Source organism: Columba livia, chromosome 6 (genome assembly GCF_036013475.1).
Source record: "Columba livia isolate bColLiv1 breed racing homer chromosome 6, bColLiv1.pat.W.v2, whole genome shotgun sequence".
NCBI classification, from domain to species: Eukaryota; Metazoa; Chordata; class Aves; order Columbiformes; family Columbidae; genus Columba; species Columba livia.
This window is the reverse complement of record NC_088607.1, coordinates 32,629,221-32,654,268: the sequence shown is the minus strand read 5'-3', so window position 1 is coordinate 32,654,268 and position 25,048 is coordinate 32,629,221. Positions and strand designations below refer to the sequence as shown.

The following is a 25,048-nucleotide window of genomic DNA, read 5'->3' as shown; positions in this document are numbered from 1 at the left end:
CTCAATTGAGTGGTTTGGAAACGACACTTTATGGCTCCCTGGTGCTCCACAGAATGCTGGCTGGTCATACAATGCTGTCTCCCCTTCCTGGTTTTTAGCTGCTGCGTTGCACCAAAGATAGCTAACATGACATAGAAAACCTAATATTGTTTTTCCGTATTGTATTTACACATTGTACTTGTCGTCCAGTGGCCACAAGAATGTTACATTAATACAAGTACACAAAGCAATGAAGATGAAAGGAGGAAATATTCATAGTTGATCTGGTGAATTTGGTCTTGGCCAATAATGTGCTTGAAAGCCATACTTTTAAATTTAACCATATTTCCCTGCTTGCCTAAAACAGACCCTGTGGAAATTATTAACATTACAGCAGAAACCGGCAGATGAACAGACTGTATTTTGTTTACAGTGTTGTGTTGTTGTTTCTTAGTTTATTTTTTGGTACTAGAAACATGACAGAAGTTTGTTATATGGGATTCGGTTTGTTTAATCTTCAAATGGATACACAGAACTAGATCCTAGGTTATTCAATATTACTCTCAACAACTGTCATTTGTTTTGATGTCTTAAAATGATCTTTATAACCAGTGCTTCTCGGTGTGTCAGGATTGGCTTAACAGGAAAGTATCTCACCTCAGCAATAAAACAGTTCTCTCTCTCTTTTTTTTTCTTTCATGTTTCTGTTTTATTTTCGGCTTAACAGATGAGCTTTCCAGAGAGGTATTATCAGGCAAAGAGATTTTTTTATTTTGGAGGTAAAGTACAGAGGAAGGTTCATATTTACATTCCATTAAAAAAAACCCCAAACCTATTATTTTCTCTTTTAGTCTTTCCCCACCTTCAAAAAACAATCTTTTGCATATAGGATGTAAAACTGTCTTCAGCTTCCCGAGAGGAGTCATTTGAGTTCAAGATCAACTCAGTTTTTCCTATTCAAATCCACCAGGTGTTCTGGTTTTTACAAGGGTTGTAACAGAGTTGGTTCAGTTGTCTGTAAGACAGCCAAATGATGAGCATTATTGTAACATGGTACCTTTAGACACTTTCATTCTTGTGGTGGTGCTTTTTGTGTGTGGGGGTTTTTTTTTTTTTCCTTTTTTATTTTTTTCTGTTTTGTTTGTTTTGGTTTTGGGTTTTTTCTGTGGGTTATTTTGGGAAGTGGAACTGGGCATGTAGTATAATTCACCCAAGCTTGGTAAATTCATCAGCCCATTACTGTAATAGCATCTTGTATCACTCCTTAAATATTCAAGCATCAGATATAGATCGTTGCTTGTGGATTTATCTCCTTTGAATAATACCGTAGTTGTGGGATAAAACCTGCAGCAAATATCATTAAATAAACCTGTGTGTATGGTATGCTTGAAGTTCTTACCTGTCAAATGTTAATCCATTTGATTTAATTTTTTGCTGGTATCTATGGTTACCTGAGTTAATGGGATATAGAGCACTTATGGATGAATTACTTCATCTCCTATTTTTAGACAGAAGAATTTAAATGAGCATATCCATCAGCTATGCTACAAGCAGCTGTTGGTATTTCAAATGGTTACTTCAGTAACGCATTTAAAATCCGGGGAATGTTCTGTAGAATAATTTTTTTTTTTTTCTGAGTATCAGAACTAGGCTTATCCCCATGGGATCCCATGCGTAAACTTAATTTCTGTAGGTGTATGTTTAACATCTTTAGCAGATGTTTGACATTTGGTTAAATTGTGTAAGAAGGAACAGGGCTGATGTGTCCCCGCTGTGTTTTGAGGAATGGCCTGATGCCACCGCTGCGGTCAGGGCCACTGTCCGTCCAGAGGGGACACGCTGGGACGCAGCCTGGCTGTGGGTGCTGGGTGGAAATTCTTTCAGTTGTGTTTTGTCCAACTTTTCCTAAAATCTTTCAGTATTTTACCCACGGGGGGGCGAATCACTCAGGAGTAAGTGCTTTTTTTATTGTAGTAATGCCATAACAAAGAAACTAGATACTATGAAAATACCACTGGATCTAGTCTAGGTATTAAAAATCAATTGAACTATGTCCCTGAATAGAAGAGGAAACCTTGGCTGTAACAGTGCTGCTGTGTAATCTGAGAACCTTTCTAACATTAGCTGAAGAAATTTGATAGACTTATGATATACTTCTCATGTATATTTTTAATTGTTTCTATGTAGCTCTTCCTAATAAGGGAAAACTAAAATGTCTATTTTGAAAATACAAGTAGGATTTTTTTTTTATATTGGAGCAAAATGTTTTCCAATGCTGGAAATTTATTCTGTCGGAACTGCATGGGTAACTGCTACAAATGCTCTTTTAAATGTAGACTAGTAAGTTTCTTTTTAAATTTCCTGTCACTATAGTATTAGCCCTGAATGTCCTGATTCACTAAGATGAACATAAAATAGATACAAGTTTAGAATACATTGCAGAAACAGTGGCCCACAGAAGTACGGTAGGAGATCTAAAAAGTAGCTGTAACAATGTGGTTGTCCCCCTGAAGAGTCAGAGAAAAGGAGCTGCTCGCTGTTATTTTGGATTATTCATAAAACTCCTGTGGGGAAGAATGAGGAGTGTGAGATGTGCTGGTGAGGGCAGACGGAGGGGAAACACAATGTATGTTCTGTAATTCAGAACTAAACTGCAATGATTGTACTCCATTCCCTTGTTTTTCATATTTTATGCCATTTTAATGATTGTATTAGAAAATACTGTTATTAGTCATTCTTTTTATTAATTGGAAATTAATCTGGATTAGATAGAAAGCCAAACAGTATCTCCGTTACGCTGTCCTTGGCCAGAAGGTTATACCAGAGTGGAGCTGAAGTCATAACTCATTACTTGTCGTTCCTAGGAAACCAGAGTTCGAGCTGTGGAAAAGGACTCCAAGAGAAGAACTAATAACTTCTCTGTTATCAACCCCGTGTCTGGAGAGGCTTCGGTGCAACTTTTTGCTACTGACAGTAGGGAAGAACTTCAGAAGTGGATGGAGGCTTTCTGGCAGCACTTTTATGATCTGAGTGAGTAAGCAGGCAGTGCTGGCAGCATGCCCACCCACTGAGGGGGTATGTAACATCAAAGGGGTCTTTGAACAATTTGAATTGGAATTGCCTCATAAGCCTTTGTTTGCAACTACGAGAAGAAAAATGTTCTTTGGGATAATATTGGGTGGTGGTCTAAGCTGTTGGAAGGCAAATATTTGACTAAACCAAAGTCCATGTGTTCAGTCCGGGTTTTTGCAAGCAGCCAGCAGCAGATTATGTCCAGCAGTGTTCTAGATAATTGTTTGAGGACTGCTAAATTCTCACAGCCTCTGCTGTAGAGTCCACCTTTGCCTGGGAAGCGACAGTGGGACGTGGTGGGGCTGCTGGGTTCACTGGGGCCTTGGCTGGGATGCACGTTCAGGCAGCCCTTGCAAGTGGGCACATGTCTATGGGATTTCCTTGCCCTGCAGTATTACGGATTAATTAAATTGTAATTTATTGCATTAGGATTTACTTGATTCTATTGGTAATTCTTGGGTTTTGGTACCCCTTGTCACAGGGGAATATGCTCACCAAGACACACTCCAATCCAGTCATGCAAATACACGCTTCTTACTAGATCCTGGTGTAAACTGTGCCAGAGGCCTTAACAGATGATATAAATGAGATGATAAATCGATACCCCAACCCTTTGGCTAACCTCTGGAACAACACTGTTCCTACAGGAGAGAAGAAACTCATTTATTGGTGTAAACCAGTGAAATGGTATTGAAGTAGTATACTGTGTTGCTTGTTTAACACCCAATATTTATTATAAGATCTATATAGATTAATCTCCATTCACCTTTTTCCCCTGATTTAGTAGTTTGACTCACAGGTTTATTAAGAGTAGAGAGTAACTGTCAGTAGTTACATTGCCATTGACAAGGTATAGTTGGTTCCTGATAGCCATTTTCATCAGGTCAGAAAACAGAACCAGGTCAATTAATGAAATATCAGTGTTCAGTCAGAGGCCACACCAATAAAATCAGTGAATTGAGGCTGCGGAAACTAGGTATTGTAGTTTGTATTTCTAGTCCTTTTTAGCTCTGATTTACAATGAGAAAAGGCTCTATCAATTAAAGAAACACACTAAGCAAAAACTAGGGCATCCTCTTTAAATTAGCTGTGGAGTGGGGTAAAAGAACTACTTCTTATTCATTATAGATAGAATACCCATGGATTTTTGGAGACATTTTCCTTAGGTTTAGAAAAAATGGGTCACTTGGCATTTAAATGCCTTTTTTCTTCCCTGGTTCTAAAATTCTCTTAAAATTAATGTGCTCAGAAAACTTGGAATGATTGGTATGAACAAAGTAATTTTACTGTGCCTTGTTTTCCTTAAGGTCAAAATCTATTAATAGAGAAAGAGGTTTCCTTGTCTGCTAAGGGATAAAAAGCAAGTTACCCTCCATTGAGGACAGAACTTTCTGTTATGTTGTAACATAGCTGTAGAACATCCAGCTTGCAGTACATTGGAGGTTGTCCCCTACAACTTCCTGAAGCGTCCCTAACCTTTAATGAATTTATACTGTGTTTGGGGATTTGATGGCAAATTGTGATATTTAACCTTCGTAGTTTAACAGTACTGCTGGGATGCCTTAACTAAAGATAGTATCTTACGACCTTTGTGCTAAGAGTTAGAATGAGTACAGAGTTGAAAATGCAAATGTATCCTGAGCATTCCTGCTAAACAGAAGGTAAACACTTACTGTTCAGTGTTACTTTGGACAGAGTTTCCTAACACAATCTAATAACTTCAATTTTTTTCAAGCTGAAGTGTTTAAGTTCCAGTCATTGTTCTATTTTCTCTCTCAGGCCAGTGGAAACATTGTTGTGAAGAACTTATGAAAATTGAGATTATGTCACCACGGAAACCACCTTTGTTCTTGACAAAAGAAGCGACCTCTGTCTACCATGATATGAGTAAGTGGGATTTGTCTTTTCAAGTTGCAGGGTAACAGAAACAACATTGTCTGTATTCAGATGGCTTCTGGTGTTGATGTTGAAACACTGAGTTTTTCAAGGGCAATTCAGACAATGAAAGAGCAACATAATTGCATACCAAGGAGTTCATATTAAATCTGAATTTGTAATAGCACAAATAACTAATACATTTTTATACCTTGAGCCAAAAAATTTGCATTCTGCACTGTAACTAGGGAGCTCTGAACACATTCAAAAAAGCTGTCACTAGAAATAAACATTAATTGCAAGAGTAATATAAAGCTCAGGAAATGTAAAGGTAAAGAAGTCTGGACTGCAAACCAATAATGTCTTTAACTAGCTGCATTAAATTAATTTGCAGTTCTTAAAGGTATTTAAAGACTTACTCGACATAACTTACCTAATTGTTTGGTCTTTGGTAATGGTGTTGAAAAATATGCTTGGAAAATCTCTCTAGCATGTATGTGAGACTTCTATTTTTACCGAGCAAAATGGTATGCAGCAGGATTATTTTAATAGTTTCATTACAGAAATAATATTTACAGAGTAGAAAAAGTAGGTCACTTTGTTTTAATGGGTCCGATGCAGTGTTGGCTGAGAAACTCTGTACAACTATAAATGCCTGACTGCTTGCTGCTTGAGATTGGAACTGTGAAGATGCTCAAAATGCCACGTGGGTCATTGAGTTACTGTGCATCAGAGCGCTGAACAGTCGAGAGACTCCTATCGAAGCTATGAATGCAGAGCAGAAAGGCAGTAAATCACCTATATAGAAGTTTTATGAAGGTAACGCTGTAGCATAATTCTACTGATACTCAAGCACAGCAGTGAGGAGCAGAACACAAACTCTGTTTCACTCTCATTATACCATTTTTTTTCCTGCTTATTTATAGCATTAATAGATACAACCCTGTGTTTAAAAATGTGTTGAAAATCATTAACTTGTGGCCTGCAATAGAAAAGATATTGCTGCTAGTTTAGAGGCTAGTATTACTGCAGTATATATAGAAAACTCAATATGAGGGATAAGAAATGAGGCAAGACAGTCTTAAAGCACATAAAGAAAAATGATAAATGTGTAAAGATGTCCCATTTTCTGCAGTCTGGAGGCACAAGAATGTTTAGTCATAGTCTTTTTCATGGGCCTTCTGTGAAATGAAATTTTCAAAGCACTATACAACAAAATATGTTTAATATCTAATACATATAGGTTTCCCAGTAGTACATTATGTTTTCTATTTTCACTTGGGAAAAAAATATCAATGCCTAGCCTGTTGCCTCAATGCCAGCTGTCATGAAGACTGTTCCCTCCCGTCACCTCAGTTCTCTCTTTGAAAGCCTCTGTAATCTTTTTCATCCATTAATACTCTTAATAGTAGTCCAGACTTCATGAGACATAGTTAATACAATTTTGTATTCTGAATAGCAATAACGAAACAGGTAGCAGTAAAATCATTGGTAGTGTTTTAATCTGAGTTAATTGCAGTTCTTTAAAATTACAGGCATTGATTCTCCAGTGAAACATGAAGGCTTAGCTGATATCATACAAAGAAAAATCGAAGAGAGTGATGGTGAGTTCCTGCTTGGCCAGCAAAAAGAGTCAGCAGCTTCCTTATGGGCTTCACTCTTTGATGGATCTCATGAAATGGTTGTTCAGAAAAATGTGCATCTTAGCCCAAAAAGAGATACTACAAGTCCTAACGATAGCAGAGGAAAGAAAAGAAGAGCTCCACCTCCACCCTCTGACAAGGCACCATACAGTGCAAAAGCACAAGTGAACACAGAGCAATTGGGCAAGGAAAACCAGGCGAAGTCTGACCGCACACCTGCTGGTAGTTCTTCCTTTGATGCCAACTTAGCTACAAGAATGCAGCAGTTGCAGACACCTGTTGCTGCTCCTTACAAAGCTGGTGCTTGTAGAAAAAGCAGCTTAGCTGGCCTTGGGAATCCCATTTCACTGCTTACCAAGACCAAGTCTGAAACCAAACCGGTACCAACACCTAGACAGAAATGCATCACAGAAATGCTAGACCCTAGATCATGGTTGCAGCCATAGACAGCATAGTTAGCTTAGAAGAGTCCCTGGAATTTTAAGTTTCTTGGCCTTCTACTATATACTTTTTTTTAGCCCGGGCATTACTACTAGCTGCAGTCTCAGCTGTACTCATTATCACTAACATCTACGTAATTGCACTAGTAACAGGAGTTACCTCTATCTGAAGTAACGGTGCTACTTGTGAAAAGACTGGTTCAGTGCTTTCCCCTTGAAAAGCTGGCAGTGTTCAGGGTAACTCGGTGTCCCTGCAGCAGGGATGTCACTGTTCTCTGTTTAGCCCACTTGCAGCTCCTCAGACTGGTTCAAATGGGAATTTCACACACCTTCAGCACAGATCTTGCAAAGCTGATTTTCTTGGGCTCCATACTTGGCTTCACCTAAAATATTCTTATCTTTCCCTCCCTGTTTGGGAACCACTGCTTTTAAATTAATGTACTATGACAAGTTATTGTGCCCCCTGAATGGCTCTGTAACTCCGTATGAATTTCTGAAGCAGTTCTACCAATTTAGTGTGGGATCTCCTAAGTTCTTGCTGGTGCGCACACTGTCCAAATTGACCAGGGTTGTCTGTGAGCAAGAGTGTGATCCATCACTGCAGTTTGTTTTGGACTAAGATGAGCATTTAAAAGCAGGACTGCATATGAAGAGCTATTCAGGCTCTCATTTTCATGTTGTTGTTGTTTTTTTCCTGGCTAATGTGGCTCTGTAGCAAAGCTCTTCCTTTGTGGAGCCTCTCAGCTGTTCCTGGTCGATAGCTGGTTTGTAAACACGGCAGTCTTACTGGTGGAAAAATCGGGTTTTGTTTGCACTACTCGTTCTTTCAAATAGCAGAGAATAAGTACTTCCGGTGAAAATATTGAACGTGATTATTGAAATAACCAACATGTTCTCCATTTTTGTAAGAAGCATGGATTATTAGGGCTCCTGTGATACCTGCCAAACATTTATTGCATATGAAAAGATTCTGTTCTCCTGGATCCACAGCGTAAATATCCAAACCTTTGCTTGGTTGCTCAGATGCTGGCTCTTATCCATGAGCAAATGTCTGCTCTAGAGCTTTGGTATTCTGACCTGTGTTGAGATGGTCGTATCAGCAACTGTTCATGAATTTAACTGTAATTTTTTCCTAAACTGCAGATGGTTTTGGTGGCTTTACCATTTCTCCAGAACATTCTATGTGCATGATTGGTTTCTCTGTTTATCTATTTGTTTTTATTTCTGCTAGGCTCTTGGCTGCCCAGCTGTAAAGGTATCTGCTGGATTCCCTCAATGCTTCATTGGCTATTTGGGATGGGGCTTGAGGGGCAGCTTTCATTTACATATCTTTCTGCAGGATTAGAGCCCTTCATTTCTAGAATGTCCTTATTCATTCTTCATTTAATCACGTTGCATTTTTCCCCCTGAAACAACCACAATCATTCTTACAATAAATCATGCTGCTACTTAAGTGGATGGTTTGTGAAAGTTTTATAAATAGGAACAGAAAACTGAAGAATAACTACATGATTATGTAAATTGGACACAGTCGGCTAAGTGGACTGTACAACTCTGAACAAGAAATAGGAAACATGAACAGAGGGGGAGGAAAAACATATTTTCCAAAATGCAGATGCAGTTTATTTAGCTTTAAATCCAGCTTTAAATGTTATTGTGCTCTGGAAAGAAAGAATACCTTTTTTTCTTGGTAACCCCTTTCCATTTAGTTGTTAATATTTCACAATAGATCTCATAAATATATAAGGTAAGAAGGGCACCATAATGAGCATTTATTTTTAAATTCAACAGACCATTGAATTTCAACAAGCAGTTTCGCTATTCAGTGGCTTTGTTTTGAACTGAACATTTTAGGAAGGCATTTAATATTAATTTAAAGTCTTCAAGTGATGAGAATTCACTCACATCTCCTGTTGCAACAGTTAATTACCCCACGTACATTTTTCACTTGATTTTCTATTTGCATTTCTAGCTCCACCTTAAGTTATTCTGGTCTTTTTATGCATTTGATTGCTTATATTGATCTCTGTAGTATCAGCTTTTCTAATTGCTTGTGTGTAGTTATAAATCATTATTATGTCCCTTTTAACCTTTTCTCTGATGAGATGTAGTGAATTCCTTAACTTTCTTATGGCAACAAATGTTATCCAAGACTAATTAATCTTCACGTTTTCTGTACTTCTCATGTATTGAAATATTTACAAGTGTGATATCTGAATTAGATGCCACATGATCTATCAGGACCATATAGAGGCATAATGTGATCCTCTTATTCTAATTAATAACTCCTTCCCTTCCTTGCTCAAAAATTGTATTATCCTTTTTTTTTGTGGAATCATTGCCTTGTGTGCTGACTTTTATGGCTCAAGTCCTCTTCAGAGTCTTTTTCAAGAATGTGGTAAATCATCCTCTTATTATCCTACCTTATTTTTTTTAGAAATACACACTGTATTTTGCCAGCATTACAATACCGCTCATGAAGTGATGCAGATTGCTCTGTATAAGTGACCCATCCTCATTCTTTACTACTCCAGCAGTCTGCTTCTCCTTTGGAAATTTATCGCAAGTGATTTTTTACAGTTTCTTCCAGATCATTGATTTTTAAAATGGAATGCAAGGCAAGGTTTGTGGAGAGAGGTGGTAAGTTTTTATTGCATCAGTGACATGAGTAGGGTGATGGGGAAAAGCAAACAGGCCATTGAGTTCATGTTCCTTTTTTCCCAGAGCCTTTAAAAAATTGTATAGATGGAAAACAACTATAGTTCTTACTGATTCCCTACTAGTACTGCATTTTGAAATGAGCTTTCTGTCTTCAACGTAACATTCTGTATTGATATCATCTTGTACTGATATTTTAAAGGAAGTGACATGTTCAGCTGGTTTTCAGGAGGTGATTTTGCGTCCTGACGGGTAACACCTCAGGGCAGGTGTCTTCGTATGAAAGAGTAAAATTCAACCAGTTTTTCAAGACCTGTTCTCCATGAGGCTGTGTTGATTGACGTTTTATATCTATCCTTAGCCTCATATGAGCCAGTTCACTATGTTGCCCTGCTGACTGCTAAGCAAACCAGGTCATTAATTACTCTCTGATCATCCTGCTCCAGAACACCAGTGCTGTTCTCATGGTCCTGCAGACCATCAGGGCAGTGTTGAGACTTGTGTAACTAATTGCACATTTGGGCTTCTACAGCTGGGAAAGCTTTCGCTACTGAATGTAGTCTCTGTTATTTCAGACAACCAGTATGTAATCCCTATTATGAAGCATCAGCTGACTTCAGGTTTTAGTATTTATTGTTGCTGACTTAGTGTTTTTTTGTTTCCTTCTGTGTTGCCATTTATTTGTCTTTGCATCTTCTGTCAACCAATTGGGTTTAACTGATAAAAACTGCAGGTTACCGGCAAATGTTGATCTTAGGTATAAAGTCATTTGTAAGAAATACATTTGTACTCAGCTTTTGTCTACGGAGGAGAACATAAACATTAGTAATATAAACAAAGCACAATTTTAGGAGTATGATCAGATTATATATCTGTGAGGAAAATCAATTTTTTTTTTCTTTTTCATATAGGGATGAATTGTAATACTTTATTGCTGACATCCCTTATCATCACTCAGACTTGTTCAACAATTAGAACTCTTTCTTTGTAGTTGTTTTTTTTTGGTTGGTTGTTGTGGGTCTGTTTTTTTTCTCAAGTTTTCCTGGCTAGAATGAGGATGAATGTTCAAAACAGGATTTAAGACCAATAAATGGCTTGTACCCAGGTGCTCTGACTCATGTGACGTTGTCCATCTCAGAGTGAATGTCCCAAACCACCAGTGCAGCACTGGGAAGCCACAGGGGCATCTGCTGCTGCTGAACCACAACATGTGATGAGGTCCTTTCTGAGAAATGTGTCAGGCCCACGCTGAAAATTGTGCCTGCTTGTTTGCTGCTGGAATGAATTAATTGCTGCTTAAAAGCAGAATTAAGTAGTGGGATTGCTGTCTTGAAACTGGGTGGAGACAACAATCAAACTGAACTCTTCTTTGAGGAAATTCAGCTTTGAAAGCAATTGCTAGTCCAGACTTGAATATAAATTCCACAGAACATGAACAGCTTGTGAAATATTGACTGAACAAAGACTTAATTTAGTAACTTTTAATATCGTACCTAATGTCTTCAGCTGTTCGCTTGGTCTTGGAATGGTAGATGGTACATTTTGTGATTTTAAAGACATTAGCTTAAATTGTTTACATTTTTACTAGTTATGTGATTTTATTTTTTTTCTATGTTAATTATATTACTAGTTATTTTATGGTAGTTTGTACGTATTTGGAAATACTGTTGTAGTATTCAGAGTTGATTTGTAATTAATGTAGATTGCCTTAATAGCAAAATGCAGATTTGGAAACTAATGTATTGTGAAACATTAAACCAGAAATCTCTCTTTGCTGCTAACACTGTATTTCTGTTAAAATATGCAAGTTAAATTAAAAACGTTTCTAGAGAAGAAGTGTTTTGATGGAATTTTCTTGAATCCTGGAAAACTACATTAAACATTCTTCCATTTTATAGACCATGGGTGATGGCTGCTGTAAAATCAGATAACCTCCAGGTAGTTGCCTTTCTCCTGGGCCTGTGGAACATGTCCCTCTGGGCTCAAACTGATGTAGCTCACAGTGTTGGCCTCAGCTTTCTGAGCTGGAGAAAAGGAGAAAACACGTGGCAGCTGGCACGAGTTGCTCAACTGCTTATCCAGTGTGACCACAATGTGGCTGTGAGGGAACACCTGAAGTCAGAAACAGTGTCTAAGATGCACCTTGTTCCCACAAATGTGCCTAAACTTTTAGGTGCCATTGTACTTCTCTGTAGTCTTGCTAAATAGATAGATAGATTTTTAAAAGTGAAGCAGCTTTACCTCGTTCAGTCTGCTGTGTGAGGTGACTTCCATGTAGCGCTGCTAATTCCAAGCTAACTGTGTCACTCCAGTAAAGCGTTTCCTTGGCCTAACTGTCATAAAAGAACCATGATAAACATAGAATTAAGACATTTAATTAGTCAAATATTCCAAAACTAAAAGAGCCCATGAAAAAAAAAACAAAGGGTGATTGATAATTGCAAAGCCAGGCAACACAGCCGAGTGGTTTAATGAAAATCACACTGCAGCTAAAGCTGCTGCAATTTGCTTTAAGGGGTCATAGTAAAGCAAGATATGATGATCTCTTCATATAACCATTACCAAATGGTTATATTGTAATCTTGCCATATATGTACTATATACTCACAGAAAATTCTGTTTGCAAGACATGAAAATAAATTGGTTTTCATGGGGAAAAAAGCAATCTTTCAACATTTTTGTATCAAGATAGCTTTCTTAATGTTCTTTATGTACCATCCAAAGGGAGAAAAAAATAGTAACTGGTGAAGTATCTTTTGTTCTGTTAAGGCTTTTCTTCACATTTCTATAAACCTCTTCCAAAATATTAGATTGGTACAAAAGTAAAGTAATTGCAGGTTTTGGACTGTGACTTTTAAGTCATTATAACTTGACTCAAACACATCTTTGTTAATCAAAAGAGGAACCATCACAATCAACACATTTTTGCCAACCAGTAATAAGTTTGTTTATGCCTGTAGCATAAAAAAGATTGCATGCTTCAGGATTAGACGAACTCTTGGAAAGCATTTTCTGCATCCTGCTTGTTGTGGAAGTGTTTTCCCTGCAAAACGTCGAGATGCTTGAAGAAGTTGTAGTTGGTTGGCGAGAAATCAGGTGAATAGGGCAGATGAGGCAAAACTTTGTTCCACTTTTGAAGTGCTTGTTATTCAACATGCAGTCAGGTCTTGTCATGGAGAAGAATTCGGCCCTTTCTGTTGGCCTATGCTGGCTGCAGGGGTTGCAGTTTTCGGTGCATCCCATCGATTTGCTGAGCAGACTTCTCAGACGGAACGGTCTCGCTGGGAATCAGAAAGCTGTAATGGATCAGACTGGCAGCAGAGGACCAGACGCTGACCGTGACCTTTTTTTGAGGCCACTTTGGCTTTGGGAAGTGCTTTGCAGGTTCTTGGTCCAGCAACTGAGCTGGTTATTGTATAAAATCCACTTTTCATCACACGTCACAATCTGATCAAGAAATGGTTCATTGTTGTTGTGTAGAAGACGAGAAGACGACACTTCAAAATGACTTTTTTTTCCAAATTTTTGGTCAGCTCCTGAGACACCCACTTATCGAGCTTTTTCACCTTTCCAATTTGCTTCCAATGCCAAATGACCGTAGAATGGTTGACGTTGAGCTCTTTAGCAACTTCTCGTGTAGTTGTCAGAGGATCAGCATCGCTGATTGCTCTCTGTTGGTCAGTGTCACCTTCCCACGGCTGGCCGCTACGCTCCTCATCTCCAAGGCGCTCATCTCCTTTGTGAAACCTGTTGACCCACCACTGCACTCTACATTCATCAACAGTTCCTGGGCCAAACACATTGTTGATTTTGCATGTTGTTTCCACTGTTTTATGACCCATTTTGAACTCAAGAAAATCTCTGGAATTTGCTTTTTGCCTAACATCATTTCCATAGTCTAAAATAATATATAAACAGCAAGTAATGTCAGTAACAAATAAAACAAACAGTGAGAAAAGCGCATTTAAGTGACATATAACGTAACCACATTTAAGAATGTATTCCAATGTCAAATGGCAAATTTCAACAAGGCAAAAACCACATTTCCTTTTGCAGCAGCCTGTTACAAAATAATAGAATTTATAATATACATTGTCTCACCTCAGTTTTTCTCTGACATTGTCCCAGTGTCACCTGTGTCAGAAGGCGATGGGGAACACCTGCAGAAGGAAGTTGCGGAGTCACTTTTGGTACCCAGCTTCTTCCCAGCCCTTAGTAATTACGGGCTCTTTTGTAAGCAGACGTGGGAAACCTTTTAGCCTGTTGAAGATTCACTGCACATCTGTCCGGACATGAGTTCACACTGGCACTTCTAAAAAAGTATTTTTAAAATTTACTTACACCTTTCCATCATTATTGCCTTGTAGCCTTTGCAATTTGATTATATGCCACGAGAGTTTTTTTCCTGAGCTTTAAAATTTGTATATTTTCTTTTGCTAAGAGGGAAAGAGTTAGTAATTGTCCATCACCTTCCTTTTTTTGTCAGTGTTTATAGAGATGGTACCAAAACACAAATATCTTTACTTAGCTTTTTTCACCGTGAAGGCAAGCAGTCCCAGTCTTCTCCATCTTTCTTTAGATTATATTTTCCATTTTCTAATTAGTGTCTATTATTTCAAAATCCCACATGGATTTTGATAGTATCTTTCTTGAACTGGATGCTCAGAGCCGAGCACACACTTCTAGCTTGGGAGTACTCTTGATTTACAAGAACGTAGTGTGTTCATGAGTATCATCTCCATTTTAGCTGCTCGTTTTGCCTTAGCAAAAAAACAAACAAAAATGTTTCCACTGCTCTGTGACCAGAATGATCTGTGCTTAAATGAAGATGCGCCTTAGGAAAGATAAGAAGATCCCAGCACCATTGTGGCGAGCTTAGCATCTGACTTAAAAATTTCTCAATAGCAGGAAAAATGTTATGGATGCGGAGCTGGCACAAGTGAGCTGCTCTGTGCACACAACATTTGTTTTTCAGATGGCAGCAGCTGCTTTACTTCCTTTGTTTTGAGAGATCGCTACTCTTCAGTCCCTCATGTCTGTATGCAGGGGTGGAGAGATTATAAATGAAGAGAGAGCACTTTAACTGACCTGCTCACGATGTGGATGTGTCAGCTGGTGTCACAGGACCCACAGTCCTGAGCTGCCGGATCCTCAGCCCGTGAATTTGGCTTGTAGGAAAACCAAGGGCCTGTGGCAGGTTTGCTTTTCCTTCTCCCAAATCCGGGCTCATGGACTGAGCGTAGAGGACAAGGCTGCTCCTCTCACCGGCCCGGCTTTATCTCACAGCGTTTGACATTACCTGGGGCACACCAGCTCTTCAAACCTGGAAGAAACTTTGCTCTAAGTCTGGAGAGTCTCACTTACATTTTATGAATTAAATGAAAAACTTTCTATTAAGCAGCAACTCTAATATTGTTATTCCACACACAGCTCCAGGTCAAACCAGATTTACTATACCATGCCTTCAATATATCAGCTGTTTTTATTATTTTAATAAGAGCTCATTTTAATGTCCAATAATACACTCTGTTTTACTCGTGACCTCATTAGAAAGTTTCTTAAGTATCTGCTTGATCATTACCCTTCAGTGAAGAAGGGTCTGCTCTCTTGGGACTAGCTCAGGTTTATCCCAGCTCATGCAATAACCAGTTAAGCCTATACACCAACGCATGCTTTTCCATTTATCCATTATAATAATTGCATAATTCCTTGGCAAGTAAAGCTAGTGATTTCCAAGCATTAATGCTTAACCCACTATTTACATTTTTCATAAGGATAAACCAGAACATATCAGTTTTCTTCTACTCGTACAGCTTGCAAGAGTGATTAACACAAACCTCAGCAACAACTGTTTACATGTTTCTTTCAGCAGGGCAAATTCTGTCAACCAGACCTGGATAAAAAAAAGGAAAGATAGAGCCAATTATTTAGCTAGGCTCCATCTGTCTCTTATTGAAGCATTAAAGAGAGCCAAGGGGTTACTGCAGAAACAATTATTTGAACCAGGGCACATCGTTACACGTGTATAAATTCAGTTCGGTCTCACCTCTATTAAACAAGAGCCAATGCAAGGGCTATGGCTTCTCCTCACCTATAGGCGGGGACAGGAGTGGCAGTAGTGAACGTCACAGTTTTTGAGGCATTAGTCCTTGGCGGTGCTGGATTTTGCAAACAGTGCAACGTTTCATGGTCGTGACCCGTGACCGCCATCCTCACCGGCTCTTCTGATCTTGGGTCGTGCAGGAATGGGAAAAGAATTCCAATTCTCCCCGTTTCTAGAGAGATTACACTAAATAAGGTATTTTTAATGTAAGAACAGGGCAGTACTGAAAAGCTGACTGTGTCAGGAGTTTGATCTGACCCACAGAAGCTCAATTAGAATGTTTTTTGCAAAGCTGCCTGACGTTACCACTACCCCTCAGCTTTCTGGGCAACTTTTCCAGCTTTTTCTAGTGACAAAGTATTCAGAAATGAAATTGCTTAGTCCTCGTACTTCGCTTTTGAAGCCCCTTACAACAGAGGGTTTGGAACTTTTAAGTCCTCCTTCCCTTTCAGTGTCACTGTAGGAATTAGTCTGATCTGGCAGGAACACATTTGATCTCACCTGGCTTGCAAAGCACGCAAGGTGCAACAGCTGAAAAATGGAAGCGTGGCTTTATGTTTGGCCAGCGCATTACAGGCTGTGACTTGTCTGTGGAGCAGAGTTTGGGGCTGTCTCATGTGAGACACCGAGATCCCGCTCGTGCTGTCCAAGGAGCAGCAGTTACACCTGTGAAAACCCTTCCCGTAACACCATGCGGACAAAGGAGCTGAAGAGAGATCAGAAACTCTTTTCCGGTGGGAAGACCCAGGTCTTCAGTGCCTGGGTCAAACTTGAGCAGCGATCCTGTGATTTTCCATGGTGCTCTGTTCACAATGAAGCACTAAAATGTGCACAGGTGATCCAGACTCTCCTGGACACGTGACAGAGAGCGGCCGGGCCGGCACAGCTGCGCACCGAGACACTCGCCTGTCCGGGTCCCCAGCTCAGACACCCACAAGCCTCGCTCTGCTGCCTATCCCACGCCAGTGCAATCACAGCAGCTCCCTTCGGGAGAAAGTCCTAAAGTGCTTTATAATCATTAAACCTCACACTACCCCCTGGGTTAATGATTTGTACGGTGGGGGAAGTCAGCCACAGAGGCTACGTGTATAAAATATCTGTGTGTCAGTCTTTACAGAGATGCTATGACCTGATTGTGCTCAGGTTTGTTTGTTTTTCTTTTTTTTTTTTTTCTCCATTTTATCAGGATCCTGATCCAATAGTCAAATTATATGTGCAAATTCTGATTTTGATAAACTAAAGCTCAGAAGAACAAACGAGTTTTCCATGGCTCCTCTTCTGTTGCAGTCCAGCGTTTCGAGGTGCGATCCTCACCAAGTGCTCCCCAGAGCTGCAGCTTTCCGAGCCAGAGCCCCTTCTGGCACTCCCATTCATGCATTCTGTCAAACAACATCTTCTTTGATTTTTATCAAGATCTTCTTGACTGAGAGCTTCAAAGCAATTAATTCAGTGCTCCATGATTGCAGCTGCTGAATAATTGTTTGTTAGAGTATTTTCTTTCCCAGGCAAGAGATGTAAAATAGTTGCTCCTCTCAATAAACAAGTTGTCAAATGTGATTAGTTAATGGACCTGTAATCATGCACTATCATAAAGGTAAGGATTTGGTAAGTGCTATGTGAAAATGCATATTTAAATTAAAGCTATAGGGGAAGATTTTTCCCATAGGAAATCTTGCTATCAATGCTGAAATAGACTATTTACCATTCATAATGATTAACTGTAGATCATTAATTAAAGAAAACAAGAGATTAGTCATCAGGCATTTCAAATTAAAGATGCATTGATTATTTGAGTTACCTTTAGGTCTGGCTGGGAGATCAGGTTAGTGCCCAGGTCCCTGTGCCTGAGCCAGCCTTCCTCCGTTTAAGGTGAAAAAAGGACTGGTATATTAAACTCCAAGAACCTTAATGTGATCTGATATTCCTGGTCACCAGCCCTGTGACTTCTTGTCCTGTTCTTGGTCAGACGTGTGTGAGAAATGGAGCACTTGGGCTCGTCAGTTAGTGGGAGAGAGGGAACGTCTCATTTTTCGGCAATAGCGCTAAATTCGAAGCTAAATGCAGTTATGGTGAATGTGTATTATAGCTGAAAAAGCTAATTAGCTTGTTTTCATCCCTAAATAATAAATCTACCTTTCTGACAGCCCTTTAGAAGAGACCTCAGACAATCCTGCAGTGGCATCTGTGGAAAACCAAAGGCCTGCACAAAGGCATCTTGCAAGTTTGGGGTGTTTTCCACCCTCACTTGGGAAATGTACATTCAACAGTATCATTTTCTAAAGAGTTTTCCTTGCCAGAAAAAGAAAACTTCTCTTTTTTTTTTTTCCTTTGGTTAAAAGCTGTTATCTATTATCGAAATTTAATTCTCCATTTGGGAATTACAAGCAGTAATACAATAATAATCATTGTTGGTTACTACACGCTAATTTCAAACTATTCCAGGCAGCCGCCTTCTGCTTTCTGTGCAATCATTTAGCATTAGGCTCCAATATAAAATGAAATTACTCTAAACTGTCTGTCAAATTTGACTATTCTTTTAAAAGGACGTAGCTGTTACTTACATCATATAATAGCAACAGGACTAATTTAATTACTAGTCAGGTATGAAAAATAAGAGTTCAGCTTGCAACCTTCAGGTAATTAAGCACCTACCTGCTATTAAAAAGAAAATCATCAGGGCCAGCGTGAGGGATGATGGTACCGGGTTTCTGCAGGACTTGAGTTTGATGCACCTTCCTTGATGCTTTTCACAAGATGAACGTTTGACTGGGACTGCAGGCTTCCAGGTATGTGTAAATACACCTCTTTGCTAAGAAGATTCCCCTTTGGTAACCCCAGCTCATAACACTGAGGCAGCTGGCTTTTGAAAGGTCATGGAATATTATTTGTATTGACGTTTTGGCTGTTCAATCCAGTAGGTCACACTGGGGAGGCTTTGCTTTTCTCCTCCAAGGCTATTTCATAACGAACCTTGAGATTTGTGAATATGGTGTTTTCAGACACAACCCCACAAATTAAATCACTCACAAAGAGCACCCGGGTTTCCTTGAAGGCTCGTATGTGCTGGAGCAGTGGCTGCACCCCCTTATTTCCCCACACGTTGCTGGAGAGCCGTCCTCCTCCTCGTTAGTATGCAGCTGGTGCGGTGCGCTGGGTCTGCCAAGCAGAGCTTTTTAATTCTCCCTCACTGGAGAGAGGAAACTTCTGAACAAGAGAATGATTAATGGGGGGGGAAGGGGGAGAAAGCAAACAAAATTTAAAAAGGAATAATAAAAACCCTCAATGAAAGTGAAATGATCAAGATTTACGAGGATTCTATGAATTCCTCACATTTGGGCAGAGCAGGATTGCGTTAGTTGCAGCACACCGCGCTCGGCACGGCTATTAAAGAGAAGAGCCGTGTTTACGCTTTCATTTACACCGCCTTCGTGCCCGCAGGCTCCCAGCGCGAGGCCTGTTCACACACGTAAGGAGAAAACAGAAAGCCAGGCCTGAGCAACTCAGGACCAGCTGGAGGGTTTTGGCTGCGGAAGGTGGGTGCTGCTGGCGTGGGGACAACCGGGGAGGGGGACACGTAGTGGGTGACTACAGTGAAATCTGGTTTTTTCAGGACTCCATGAAGCATGGTATTCGGGTAAATCCAGGTTTCCCTGGGAAGGCTAACTAGCTCGCATCCAGCAGTGTTCACTGTAGCGCTGGAGAGATTTCTCAGGCGCTTGTTCTCCTGCCATCTCGTTCACAGCTTTGGTGGAAGTCAAGGAGATGTTGCTGATGATGTTTCTCACCATGGCTGTGGACATGCAGCCTGCCCATGCTCCTGCAGCAGCAAGCGCCAACCAAACTGCACTAAAGGTGCCTCCAAGCTGCTTGAAATTCGAAATCATTGGAGCACATACACTTTAGCAGGTCTTTTTTTTCTATTGCAAATCCAACAGAGAAGTGCCTGGCTCAGCTGTGACACATTTGCAATGTATTGTCTTCATATGAAATACTTCGCTCCCCATGACAGCAGTAGTAGTCTGAGCACCTTTCTTTGAATAGCTTGGCTTTGCTCCCCTTCAACACCCAACTCTATCACTGTGGGTTTGTTAATGGCAGGATCACTTGGGTCCCAGCCAGCAGAAGTCATAGAATCATAGAATCATTTTGGTTGGGAGAGACCCTCAAGATCATTGAGTCCAACCATTAACCTAACACTGTCACTAAGAACCTCATCAGGTCATTATAAAGCACAACTCTTACATGATTATCTTTGTGGGCAGCACGAGCTGACACTTGTTCAGGGTGCATCACAGAAGCTCTCAAACATGATGTATTGCAGAACAACTGATGGAAGCATTGGGGACAACAGCCACAGATGGGCAGATGTGATACCCAAGTGCAGAGATGTCTCAGCCTGGGCAGACAGAGGTGACACCTGAACCCTTCCGAAGAGGTTTTGCAGCATGGTCACTCCTCAGTGCCATGATCCTAAGCCCAGACTGCAAACCTTTCTGGACAGATTTGGAAGCCAGATCAAAATGCTGCAGATTAGTATGACCTACACCAGAGTGTTTTGGAAGTGGCCATGCCAGTACACAGAGTAAATTCAGAGGCCGTGAAGAGGAGAGACAGAGAAGCAGAGACTGCATCCCTATGTAATCCAGATAAAAATAATTCCTTTTTTCTTTTTTTTTTTCTCTATTTAACCTTCATTCTGAGTATTAAATGTAGGATAAAAGAGCCATACAATACAATGCAATAGGAGGTAATCAAAACCAAACTGGGCTCCTAGGAATGGAGATACTCAACATTTACTTATGGAAATTAATACCTCCATTGTAGCTGAAGCAGCAGGACAGGAACCTTCTAGCCAGCTTTGGCAAGGCTGGGGACACACCGCAGCTCTGGCTGCAGCAGAGCGCCCGTCTGCTCCCTGCCCTGGGACCAAGGCCTTCACAGGCAACACTCAAACAACTTCTTAGAACAACTGTGGGAAGAGAAATATACTTTTAACGTGAAGCAACTGAGCCCAGCCTTCTAGAAGCCCCTCTAGGCACTAAAAATACTTGGAAGATTCTGAAAAAAAAACTGGGAATGACAGGATTTAGGAAACTTTGATGAAAACAGACACTAACGGTCTGTGAAATGTTCTGCTCACCACAAAGCAGATACTAATGCTACAGAAAGAGCCTGCAGTTGGAAATCCGGAGTCATTGTATATTAATAATCTAAAATTAAAGCCCGAATGCTTTGCATTGCGCAGAGAAGCTGGTATAAACGCCTCCACTCCTTGCACTCCTGCAAGCCCCCAAACCCCTGCTACAGATGGGTCATAGGGGCAGGATCAGTGCTGCTGAACAGCAAGCACCAGAGGGAGATCCCAGGTTCCAGCAGGTCCCTGCTGGGACATAGCATCCTCCTCCTCCTCACCTGCTTTTCCCCAACCCTAACCCTGCTAAAACTGTACTGGAAGATCAGGAAAGTAGAGCTGAATTACCCATTTCTGGATAATAATCACCACAAGAAACCATCACCTTGTGGAATGCCACTCCAGTGGAAAAATGCCAGTGGTCCTCCAAAGCGCCTTGCCCTCACAGCAAATACTGAATCTTTGGCATTTTGGAGGGTAACAGAAATCTGCCTTTTGACTTTTTTTTTTTTGTATTGGTCTCACTTCTTTGCTTATGGACACTTAGAAAATGGTCTGTCCCTCACACCCAGCTGGCACGAACCGAGGACGGCAGCCCCTGCCATCCCGGCAGGGACACGGTCTCAGAGACGTGCAGCAGCCACACTGAGCACACACACGTGCTCCCTCTCTGTATTAGTGTTGCATATGAATCAATATTTTCTACTCCTTATTGACCGTTTTCTCCATCAGAAATTCAAGAGCCATCTAGCCACAGTTCCTCGAAAGCCATGGGTGGCTGGGGGGAATCCAGGCAGGACGGCATCAGTGTCCCAGCAGGGCAGGAGAAAGCAAATACATCGCAGTGTTTGGGCATCCACATTTCACAAGCTTGTTTCCCTGTGGACACGCTGCTTATGCAGTCAAGGCGCGTTTCCCTGTGTGCCCATGCGTGTCAATTTGTCAGTCGGTTTCTTCCAAATAAATTTCGAGACTAACACCAACCAAATAACCTACTAAACAATCCCAGCTACCAGGGATGGAGGAGCAAGCAGTCTCTGAGGTAATTACATATTTCATTACATATTTATGTAATGAAAGTATGTGTATAATGCAAGTATATATATTTATCCATAAAAATATATATATATTTAATTATGTATTTTTATAATTATATATTTCATCATGCCCACAGGCATTATGAAACCCTGCGAGTGGCTGGAGAGGCAAGACAGCTGGTGTCCCCATCCTGGGGAGGGGCTGAAGTGCAGGACCAACTCACAGACACTGAGGAACCCCCGAGTGACGAGAGGGTGGATGCAGAACCATCCCCCTACAAGGGGACACCCCTCGGCGAGCGGCCTCCCCAGCCCCGTGCAACACGCTCTGCCCGCTGCCGCCTTCGCTCGCGTGGTCAAACCGCTGCTACCCACTTCAGTGCTGAGGCAAATCTGCTAGAAATTCACCATCTCACTGTTTCAGGTGAGCGCTGAGAAAAACACCCACTTTATGTCCTCCAAGGAAGTTACCCAGCTAAAACAGAGACCATCAGCCTAGATACTTGCAGTCCCAGCAGAAAGCAATGCTCTGCTCTCCTTCATTAATTTTTAGGGGAGGGGAAGCAGACAGGGATGATGACAGAGGGAATGAGGTGTGAGTTTGGCTGGGGCCATTTCACATTCACTTTCTCCTGCATCACAAGAAATCAGAAGTGACACAGATTATTTTTGTTCCTCTTTTGTAGGTCACCTCTAATAGAAATGTTAATAATGCTTGCTATCTGTATATCTGAAATCTTGTATGGTAGCTGTGTAATTCACCATCTTTATCAGCCTTCTTTAATGTATAATTTAATGCTTGTATAACTATTTTGTTTGGGAATGATTCTCAGAATCACTACTGAAAAAAATCTGTATGCTAGTTAACTACTTTTTATGGAACGTATTTCTTTCATGTTATTTTAAAACCATGGAGCTGGGGGAAGTATTTTATGGACCCAAGTACCTCGCAGGGTAGTTAATTTCTGTTTGAGCTGGTTTCTCTGCTATTTTAAAGGGTGCCATCAAGATCATTGCTATTTCTCTTGGTTGGGAGCCAGCTGACTTTTCTGCAGTTGCGACACATGCTTAAGCTGCTATTAAAGCTGGGGAAAATAGTAAATACAGGAGCGGGGTGCTGCATCGCCCCACACCAATGAGTGCAAAGAAGGATGGAGCATTTACCTCGCTGTCCCAGGCACCCCAGGGCAGCCACTGCTTGAAATTAGGCACTGGGGATACTGCCTCCTTCTCCTGATGGGCAGAAACTATTTCACCATGGGAATATGGGAAAAAAATGATGAGGACAACTCACATACCCGCTGCCACCGGGCCGTGTCCCAGCCGTCCTGTCCGTCAGGTGTGGGGCAGCCGAGCCGCTGCAGCCCCAGGAAAGACGTTTGCTTCCCACAGGCAGCAAATGTGTCTCGGTGACGTGTGCGCCGGGGGCTCGATGATGCACGTGGGCCTTCGCCGTGTGCCGTGGCTTGGAGAAAGAGCTCTCTGCTGTAAGAGCAGTAATTGGGTGGTCAGCCGAGCCCTAGGCAAGCTCAAGTTATGCGCTAAATATTCCGCCCTTTGTTTCATAATGAATTATTTTGTGTATCTAAGCAAAGTGGGTTTTCTTTTTGGTCTTTTCTCTGCAGTTTGTTCCTAGCCTTCTCGTGGGTGTGTGATGAAATCTTTGCCTTTTGCTTATGAGGTCAAGTGCTTTAATCAGGAGCAAAAAAATTGTGTGCTTTAGTCCTAAATTCTCTGAGCGGCTGCCAAATATAATTAGAAACAAATGGCTTTATTCCTCATTTGAGAGCTCCACAGACATTGTGGGGGTTGAAGGGGGAGAGCTTGCTTTGCCTGGCTGTTTTTTGGGGAGGTTGCAAACAAAAACACTGCCAGAAACACCCGAGGAAGCCCTGTGAGAGGAGGCGAATGCCTTGTGCTCTCTGCAGAGGCCAGAGGGTGCGAGGGGTGGTGTGGGGCGCAGTGCACGGGAGGCTGAGCATCCCCTCCACCTCTCTGGTGTCTCCCAGGACGAGGAGCGGGTTTGTTGCATGCACAAGCTCTTGGAGGTCACAAACCACCTGTCTCAACAAACAGCTTTGGCACGAAAATGGCTACAAAGCATCACTTACCGGCTTGTTCAAGGTGTGAAGTTTTGCAGCATTGCATCACAGCCTGGCATCACCTTGTGGCATGGCATTGCCTCATGGCATCACCTCACAGCGTGGCATCATCTCATGGTATCACCTCCATGGCATGGCATCACCTCACTGCACTGCCTCATGGCACGGCATCATGGCATGACATTGTCTCATGGCAACACCTCACAGCGTGGTGTCACCTCATGGCATGGCCTCACCAGCATGACATTGTCTCATGGGATCACCTCACTGCGTGGCAACACCTCACGGCATGACCTCACCTTGTGGCATCACATCACCTTGCAGCATCACCTCAAGGCATGGTGGTGCCTTGTGGCGTGGCCTGCGGCTGAATAGGGGTGCTGGGGGAAGACAGGGAGCCCACTACCACCACCACCAGCACCAGCACCAGCACCACCACCAAGCCCCCCTGCGGCCATGCCAGTGCTCTGGGTACCAGGACTGCCTCATACACCGGAAGTGGATTTTTTTCTTTTTTTTTCACTAAATTTCAGAGCAAACTGGATAAAACTTGCAAGTTCTGTGTTTTTTCCCTCGCTTTCTCCCTTTCTTAAGGAAGGCCCCCTTGGGGTGGGCACCCTCAGCCACCTCCTTTCCCTGGAGAGCAGTCTCCGGGGTTCAGGACTTTTAAGTTTCCTGAATGTGGGATTTGCACTTGGGCCGTTGGTTTTCAGCAGCCACAAAAATCCTTATGAATTGGTCTAATCCAGTTCTGAACACCTTTGTCCGCAGCCCGATGGCCAGTGCTGAGGAGAAGGAGGGTTCAGTCCCCAATACCCCAACCCAGGGACAGGGACATCCCGTCCCAGGCTTCACCCGTGACACTGGGGGCTCATTCCCCAGGTGAGACACTAGATGGAGCATCTCACACCGCAAATACTTGTTTTTAATCACGTAAGGGATAAATGGAAAAGCTAAATGAAAACACAGATTAGGTTGTATCCAGCAGCCCTCGTGTCCCTATCTGCT

At 41.5% G+C, this 25,048-nt stretch overlaps 1 protein-coding gene and 1 long non-coding RNA gene across 13 annotated transcripts in view; both read left to right on the top strand.

Annotated features, from left to right (window-relative positions):
• RTKN2 (rhotekin 2) overlaps window positions 1-11,500 on the top strand; it is a 49,984-nt gene extending 38,484 nt beyond the window's left edge. For all 8 annotated transcript variants that reach the window (XM_065068599.1, XM_005498153.3, XM_065068601.1 and 5 more), the window contains 3 exons: window positions 2,844-3,009; window positions 4,831-4,938; window positions 6,462-11,500. In XM_065068599.1, coding sequence (XP_064924671.1) covers window positions 2,844-3,009; window positions 4,831-4,938; window positions 6,462-7,015 — 828 coding nt within the window. In that variant the 3' untranslated portion in view covers window positions 7,016-11,500. The remainder of the gene's footprint in view (window positions 1-2,843; window positions 3,010-4,830; window positions 4,939-6,461) is intronic.
• A 5,288-nt stretch (window positions 11,501-16,788) lies between these two features.
• LOC135579838 (uncharacterized) lies at window positions 16,789-24,725 on the top strand. 5 transcript variants are annotated; one of them, XR_010473658.1, is made up of 5 exons: window positions 16,789-17,364; window positions 17,915-18,036; window positions 18,525-18,556; window positions 19,209-19,303; window positions 22,076-24,722. It is a non-coding gene; the product is annotated as an uncharacterized LOC135579838 (long non-coding RNA). The 5 variants fall into 5 exon arrangements; XR_010473657.1 differs by lacking the exon at window positions 17,915-18,036 and having other exon boundaries at window positions 18,485-18,556; XR_010473656.1 differs by having other exon boundaries at window positions 16,789-18,036.
• The last annotated feature ends 323 nt before the right edge of the window (window positions 24,726-25,048 follow it).